The sequence below is a fragment of the Erigeron canadensis genome, chromosome 1 (assembly GCF_010389155.1).
Source record: "Erigeron canadensis isolate Cc75 chromosome 1, C_canadensis_v1, whole genome shotgun sequence".
Classification (NCBI taxonomy): domain Eukaryota; kingdom Viridiplantae; phylum Streptophyta; class Magnoliopsida; order Asterales; family Asteraceae; genus Erigeron; species Erigeron canadensis.
Window position 1 is genome coordinate 28,630,359 of NC_057761.1, and position 9,224 is coordinate 28,639,582.

The following is a 9,224-nucleotide window of genomic DNA, read 5'->3' on the forward strand; positions in this document are numbered from 1 at the left end:
CATAGATTGTCCAAGTTTTCAAGGGCAAGCATAAAGTAAAAATTTTATCCAAATATGAATAGTTACAAAAATATTATTTATGAGAATTTAAGAGTGGGTTTAGTTCAAAAAAAAATGTGTTAATTTTTCATTTTTAATCTATATTTATATTATATTATAAAGTAAGTTACTTCTATCTAAATATTAAGTTTCAACATTTACTTTCTCTAAATGTCTTCTCTATCAATTCTATATTTATCTAAAATAAATATATTACCCTTTCTCTCTACTCAAATCTCAAGCAATCATTTTTTTTCTTTCTCCTTCATCATTTATTCCTCCAATTCAATCAAAATATTTTATCTCAAAAACCGTACATCGATAAATTATAAAAATTATACGAGTGTTCTTAAAATTTCATGCTCTTTCATTAGAATTGTCATTCGATATACTTTTGACGAATTTATAAATCGGAGGGCGGACGACTAAGACATTTGGCTGTCACACTCTATAACTTATCCCCTCCCATTACCAATCACACTCTATAGCCTACACCCCACCATCTCACTGTCACTAACTCGACAGCCGCCGCAACGCGCAGGTACTGTTCTCGTTTTTAGAAAATGAAAAGGTTTGTCATTTCTAGAAAAGTTTTTTATTTCTAAAAACTTTTGAAAATTTTAAAAGCGTGCTCAAAATAGAAGATGCAATTTTTATTTTTTTCATTTTAGAAAACTAGAAAACATGTTCAAATTCACTTGTTTTGTTTTTGTTTTCTATTTCTCCATCTTATTAACTTAGAAAACAGAAAATAGATAATGAAAAACAAAAAATAGTAGCTTTCTAATTTTAATTCAAAAAGTTAAAACAAGGATTTTTATTTTCTTGAAAAATTGTTTTAAGAAAATGCAATATGAAAATAGAAAATTTGGAGTGTTTTCTCGAACTAATCGCGCCCTAAATAATGCTAGACTTTAATACTTATTAGGGTATCTGCAACGACTTAAATGCTGCACGTCAGTCACGCATAGGCTGCCCAATTGGGTCTAACTATGTTAAGGCTATCTCCAATGTTAAGGACGCCCTTAGGCGTCCTTGAACTGCCATATCATATTCTTACAAATCCTTACACATCCTTATAAATCCTTAAAATACTATAATTTTATCTCTAACCATACAAACATCCTTACATATCCTTTAACTCCACTAAAAACAGAAAAATATAAGTAATGACACCTAAGGGCACCCAAGGACGTCCAAAAACATCCCCATTGAAAATAGTCTAACACTGGTAGCATTATATATATATTTTTTGAAGGTAAAGTTAATCTAATGTGTGTTTTGGTCTCGATGTAGCATTTCCACATTAACTTGTAGATATAACTATGTTAAATGTGGTATCATTATACTTTTTCAAGACTAAAGATAATTTATAGGCTTATAGCCATCAAATTTTCCATGTTAAAAGTGAATGCGTATATAAAGAGGGAAGTTTCATTTGATCAAGCCATATTCTATTCTCTCATTGTCAATTTACTCCACATTAACTTATAGATAGCTATGATAAAATTGGTATTAATATACTAATTCAAGGCTAAAAATAATCTATAGGTATTAGATTATCCACATTTAGAAGTTGAAAGCCTATATAGAGAGATGGAGGTTTCATTTGGTCGAACCATATCCTTTTGTGCACTTTAGCCTCATTGTAGCATTTAACTTCGCCTTAACTTGTAGATATAACTATGTTAAAAGTGATATCATTATATATACTTCGTCAACATTAAAGAATAAAGAGTAAGGTTCAAGAATTGTGTTCAAATGAAGGCAATGGCAAGAGAGGTTGGCATGGATGAAAATGAGAAGAGTCGAGACCTAAAAGTAAAAGAGACTACTCAAGCACTACACACAAATAACAAGTCTTTATGGATTTTAGGGAGAAATTTAGAGTTGAAAATATGGATATACTTTTGAGCAAAATTTCATGACTCTTTTGTTGTGTATACTGTATTAAAGTTAAAACTATACGACTGCCAAAATTTAACATTTTTGTTATCCCATTCCTGTAACGTACAATACCGTAATATATAACGGTCGTTTAGTTATACTTAATTTATTGCAAAAAAAATTACACGATTCAAACGATTATCCCGTCACCCCCAAACCCTATAACCTATAATTCGTTGCATCAGAGTCATGGAAGTATAAGGAACAAACATCGCCTCACAAGTAACAAAATGTTACTTTCTAGTGAGCTTCTTGTAACCTGAATTATGTCATCATATGCAACATATATATACACAAATACATAATACCACTTCATATGTAAGGTTTGTGGGTAACATAAAAGTTTTTAAAAAATGTTAGAAAAACAGGCTGAATTGCAGTGCATGAAGCTTGCAAAGCAGAAGTAAAATCATAACTGTTTGACATGTTTTTTTTTTTGCTTCCGTTAACGAATTGATAAGAAATAAATTAATAGATCCTTATCAACAAGACATGGAAGCTTTTTTCACCAAATATTTTCTATAAAATACATATATCATTATCATGTCACAAATCAAAAACAAAACGATCTAGCTAGGCTGAAAAAAATTAAAATAAAAAAGCCACAATACTAGTACCAATATTGTTATAGATCAACTACAATGGTAGTTAATTATGCTCATTATTAGTACATATATATAAATCAAGTCATAGATCTAAGACAAAAAATATTCTTCATAAAACCGGAACATAATGTCAAAGATAAATTCAAAAGTAAATCATAAATAAAATAAAATAAAATAAAATTGAGAGTTCAAAATCTTACCACAAATATTATTTACAATATCCTAGTTATAGAAGAAAGAAAAAAAAAAAAGAAATAGCAGTAAAGTTAAAGGATTTATGAATAGAAAGACTTACATTAGCTGTAACTGATGAATCAAGTATTCTTTTCAAAAAAACAAAAAAACAAAAAAAACATAGGTTTTTTTCTTTCTTTTTTTGTAAAATGCATTTTTTTATTTTACGAAAAAAATATTACTCCTACATTAATTAACTGCATCCGAAGGATACATGTTTAATATAAAGAAATAAAAAAAAAACACCAGATTTGATGTTTGATAAGAAAAATAGTCAAAGAAGTATTTTTATTTTTGTTAGTAATATATCGATAAAAAATTTTTTTGTTGTGAATGATAAAGAGGTGTTGCTGATTGTTTTGCCAGTTTTATAGAATGAGATCCCGTGGTCTTCACAAGCCACGTTTCGATTTTTTGTTGGATAGTACTATGTTTCACTTTCTTTACACTTGTCCTTTTCCTAACTTTTACGAGTGATTAATAATTTTTCTTTAATAAAAATAGCATGAAAATAACATATCCGCACATACAAACTCGGGTCGAGGAAATCGAACGAACACGTTTAAAGTATTTTTTTTTTTTTTCAAATTATATATATATATGGTTGGTAGAGCATAGAGAAAAAAATAATCTTTATTTTTAATCTAGGCCATTTAAAATAAATACAAGGTACAATCCTAACAATTGAAATTCAAAGTCAAATTATAAACATCATATATATGGTAACATTTCAATTATATTAAATATATACTCTTCAGCCATTAAAACTTCTAATTTAGAATTTTTGGTTTTTAAATATCCTAGCATGATAACTTTTCAATCATTAAAGCTACCGATTTAAAATTTTTGTAACTAACTGGGCTATTGAAAATTTACATGTTAAATAACTAAAGCTCGGGAATTCGGGATAGTTGATATTTTCATGGGAAGATGGGTACAAAAATAGAATTCATGTGAAATAATGTCATTTTGCAAATGGATACAGACAGATTTATCAAGTTTGCTACGATAGAGAATCTATATGTTTTACATTTAGATTCTTATCATTTTATTTATTTTATTGTTAATATACGAATGTCCGCGTGATGCGGAAGTAATGGTGGTAGCAACGAAGGTGTGACGATATCGGCGGCGATATGCGGCGGTAACGGTGGTGGTGGCGACGTGGTGGTGAATGTATATTAATTGTTGTAAGAGGGGCTAATATGGTTTTTTAAGGGTTGTAAGATTTTATGTTAGTAATTTATTTCATTAAGGGTATTATAGGTAAATAGGTGAAGATGTTTAATGTAGTGAATTAAGAAGAGAGGTAATATGCTCATTTCAAAATCTTATTTACTTAAAGGGGTGAGGATAGTTTGCTTTACAGTGGCGACGACGTCGACGAGTGATGGGAGCGATGGTGGTGATAGTAGTAGTGGTGTGATGGTAGATATAAAAGTAATGGATGTTAAAGAATGCATGTAGTTATTATATATATATATATATTATTGTTGGTAGAGCATAAAAAAAAAAAATCTTTATTTTTAAACTAGGCCATTCAAAATGAATACAAGGTATAATCCTAGCCATTGAAATTCAAAGTTACTATAATTAGTAAATTACCATAAACATGGTTGTTTTATATATGGCATGGTTTTATTTATAGCAATACAATTGAGAAAAAAAAAGACACAAAGGTAGTTTGAGGTGAAATGGCGATGATGGTTGACGGATTAATTTTAAGTAAAATGGGTTGTGGGTTGTCGGATGGGCCGACCTATTAAGTTTTTTTTTAATATAATTTAAAATAATTTTGGGTTGGTGGGTTGAACTATTAACCTAAAAGGTCACTCGAGGTGCCCAAAAAAATCAAATTAGCACCGGGTCAAGATTTCATAACCCTAACCCAGTTTTTCCGTGTCAATTATTGAAACAATTTCGCATAAGTTGAAGTATTGAAAGCAACATATATCAAATCGATTTTATATATGTTATAATAAAAGATGTACAAGATTCGTTATCTTAACACTGTCCGATTTTATAAAAAAACTTCATTTTGATATATACTATAACGCGTACCGTATAAGTTTACTTGGTAACCAGGTCACCGACCGGGTATTAATCTAGTTATTATTTGGGGATGAAATAAAGTTTTTTTTCTTTAATTATGATGTCATTTAGATTCTGTTATATTTTCAAAAACATAATAAAACTAACCCCTTAAATATTTAAGAAAAATCCTAATTACTTATTAAAAAGAAGAAATACTTTGTTATATAATATTTTATAATTTTTTTTTATTATTTACGTAATGCAATAATTACTCTTATTTTATAAATTTGTTTTTCTGGACAACGTGTTAGTTGGTTAGTAGATCGAACCCTAGCAGTAACATCCAAGCAGACAATATGCTTGAGGTTGGATCGCAAAGGCAGCCCTGAAGACCAAGGGTGCAATAATATGGTCTACACACGTCCGAAAAGGTAAATGTCCAAAACCATGAAGAATTGAGTTTCGATCGCTGGTCTCCAAGCCAAAATCTTTCCCTTAGCACCCCAAAGAGGACCCAGATGACCACTTGATCTAAGACCGAGTGGTTAGTTGATTATAAATTATTATTTTGTTAGTTGATTTATTAGCTTTACAATTGTGTTAGTTAATTCAATCAAATTATAATGTGTCAATAACAAGCATTACATATATATTTTTATTATATTTTATAGTTTTAAAGTTTTAATTAATACGTCCGGATTAAAACCGTGTTGATTAGCTAGATTTTTAAAAAATAAAGATTTCTAACGAATTTCTATTAATTTATATTTATTTGTAAATAAATGTTATATTTCAGGTTTAATAATCCCGTATGATTTTACAACATAATGGTGTTGTGTTGATTGATAGTTATTTTCTTAAAATTGTTGTATCAATTCTATAGTAGAAAATAACTACATATCTTCTTTTTTTTTGAACAGTCGATAAAAATTTTATTTATGTAAAAGACTAGCAAGGTGCTAGTGAGATTTACATCAGGAAAGGAAATAGAATAGAAAAAAGACAACAAAAGCAGTAGAAATAACGGGAACTAAAAATTAAAACTACTCCATTGACTCCATTCAATCTTGGGGTGTTTCATTTTGTTCGAAATCCAGAGGAAGGTGGTGGACTTGAGCTCTTTTTTTACATATCTCATTGAAGGTTTTTTCCCGGAGAAAATACGGTCATTTCGAGTCTTCCATATTATCCCAACATAGGCAAAGATAATGAGGTTGAGGAGCTTAGATTTCTTAGGGTCGATTAAGGGGTTCTTGTGTAGCTGAAATAAATCTCTCAACATGGTAGGTATAACCAGTGGGAGTTTGCACCATAACAAGATGAAAGACCATAGTTCCTTAGCAAAAGGGCATTCAAGAAAGAGATGGGATGCTGTTTCTTCGTGATGAAAGCACAGTGGGCAGGAGGGTGAGCTTGATAGGATGTTCCTTTGGAGAAGCATATCTTTGGTAGGTAGTCGGTTCATCTCCAATTTCCAGGCAAGCACATTGGACTTCAAAGGAGCTATTTTGTTCCAAGGGAAAGCCCAATTTTTCGGTCCAAAGAAGGTAGATTGTAAGTAGTTTCTCATTGCCTTAACAGTGAAGGGATGTGACGGATTAGGGGCCCAGATCCATTTATCTTGTTGATCAGTGAGGTTGAGTCCATGAATTCGCGTGAGAAGAGCCTGGAGCTGTTGGAGTTCGTCAGGTGCGGATGGTGGTTTCGACCAGTTCCATTCCCATTGAGATATCAAGCCATTACCTGTACATCTATCTTTGATAACGCATCCCTTAGAAGTCTCCATCTTGAAAAGAGCAGGAAAAGAGAAACATAATGGTTCATTGTCGAGCCAGGTGTCAATCCAGAATCTTATAGACGAGCCATCACCAATGATACCTGTGAACAACTTATGCAAAGAGACATTGAAAGGTTCCAGATGGGTGTTTAGCTTGGCAATATTATGCCAGGCGCTCACCATACCAGAGCGACAAGGAATAAAAGAATAGTTCCTTTTCTAGTAGTGAATAGCGGAAATAACTTGATTCCAAAGGGCAGATGGTTCCATATGTAGACGCCACCACCACTTTGATAACAGGGAAATATTTTTTGAAAATAGACAACCCAACCCAAGCCCACCCTCGTCTACAGAGGAGGTAATTCTATCCCAAGAAACCCAATGAGTTTTCCTAGAAGTCGAGGTACCTCCCCAAAAAAAATTACGACGAATGCTTACAAGTTTGTTAAGGACACTAACCGGAGCTTTGTACAACGAGAAGTAATATGAGGGCAGACTGTCAAGCACCGAGCGGATGAGGGTGATTCTACCTCCAATTGATAGAGTAGAGGCTTTCCAATTTGAGAGACGGTTTTCAAAGATTTGGATAACGGGGGTCCAATTGCTGATTCAGTTCATGTTTGTTCCAACTGGGAGGCCCAGATAAGTGATCGGGAATTGACCCTTATTAAAGTTGAGAATTTCAGTGGAGAGATCGGTTTGTGATTGAGACAGGCCAATGCTATAGAAGCAGGATTTCTGGAGGTTTATCTTGAGGCCAGAGGCTAGGTAGAAGCATCTCATGATCCTGCTTATGTTGGAAAGATGGGTAGCGGACCAAGTGCCAATAAGAATGGCATCATCAGCGAACAGTAGGTGTGAGATCTTTGGCCCGTTGTTGGGGAGTTGGACCACACTGATAAGGCCCAGATTTGTTGCACGACTGATTAAGTTGGAGAAACCCTCCATGGCGATTATGAAGATAAACGGGGAGAGAGGGTCTCCTTGAGGGACACCGCATTGGCTGTTAAACTCTGTTGTGGGGCATCCATTTACAAGAATGGAAGATCGAGTTGATGAGAGAATGCCTTTTATCCAAGTGATCCATCTGGAAGGGAATCCCATTTGAGACATGATGGAAAGAATGAAATCCCAGCTGATTGTATCAAAGGCTTTCTCAAAGTCAATCTTGAAACAAAAAGCTTCAATCTTGGATTTTTTCAGCCAAGCAATTATCTCATTAAGCATGAGAGGGCCATCAAGAATGCTCCTATCGGACAAGAAAGCAGACTGTGTGGGAGATATGACTTTGCTGATGGTTTTCTTGAGACGGTTGGCAGGAACCTTGGAGATCACTTTTTTGATACAACCAATTAAAGTGATTGGTCGGTAGTCAGTTAGGGTTTTCGCGGATGATGTTTTGGGAATAAGGGTGATAAAAGATGAACTGCAACCATTACTAATGGTGCCCGAGTGATAGAAATCAAGAAGGATGTTTAGGAAATCCATCTTGAGAAGGTCCCAAAATCGTTTTATAAAGCCAAAATTAAAGCCATCTGGACCAGGGGCCTTATCACTATCACAATCCCATACTGCATGCTGAATTTCCAGGAGTGAGAATGGGCTGACAAGATTTGAGCAGTCATCAGGGGGAACGGATTTGAGGCCGTGGTAAATGATCTTGGGCCTGCGCTTCATGGGCTCCTTGAACTTTTCTTTAAAGAACATCAGGGTTTCTTCACGGATAGATGGGGGGTCAGTGAGCCAATTACCATCAATTTCAAGGCCATTTAATCTGTTCTTTGCAATACGGCTATTTATGCATCCATGGAAAAAAGAAGAATTTTCATCTCCAAGCTGGACCCATTTAGCTCTCGATTTTTGTTGAAGATCAAGAGTTTTTGATTGTTCGAGCAGATGCAGTTGTTCTTTTGTTTCAATCCATTTGGCCAATTCATCATCAGTAAAGTCACGATCATCGATGATATCATCAAGTTCGTCAAGCTGGGAGGTAAGGGAAGCTTTTTGATGGCTCTCTTGGATCTTTGATTCTTTCAGCCATCCTTTCAATTCTGTTTTAAGGGTTTGGAGTTTGGTTTTTAGAATCTGGTCGGGTCTTCCAAGTGTGATACAGGAGTTGAGACAGTTGGTAACAATCTCATCAAACCCAGGCTTTAGGGTCCATGATTTGAAATACCGAAACGGGGGAGGACCAAAATCAGTACTTGAGGTGGAGAGGATCAGAGGCCGATGATCAGAGAGACTCCTCGGCAGGACAGTTAAAGAAGCATCTGGCCATAAATTCATGAAGGATGGAGAGACTAAAATGCGGTCAATTTTGCTCTTCTTCTTGCCATTATCTAAGATATAAGTGAAGCGCTTTCCTTGCATTGTGTACTCAAGGAGCCCAATGTTGTGGATGAAATCATTGAAAGCATTTGCACATGAGTCATCAAAATGTGAGTTTTTCCTTTCATCTTGGGTCCTAACAGAATTGAAGTCGCCTAGTATGATCCAAATTCCATGGTTGAAGTTTACCAGGGCATTGAGATCGTTCCATAAGGCTACCTTTGCTGAGTGGTTGTGGGGGGCATATATATTAATGATAT

The 9,224-nt window shown here is 33.9% G+C and overlaps 1 protein-coding gene across 1 annotated transcript; it reads right to left on the bottom strand.

Moving 5' to 3' along the window:
* Positions 1-5,889: 5,889 nt before the first annotated feature.
* LOC122589068 lies at positions 5,890-6,819 on the bottom strand. The gene has a single exon (XM_043761314.1). It carries the CDS (start codon positions 6,817-6,819, stop codon positions 5,890-5,892), a length of 930 nt encoding a protein of 309 aa, XP_043617249.1.
* Positions 6,820-9,224: the final 2,405 nt, after the last annotated feature.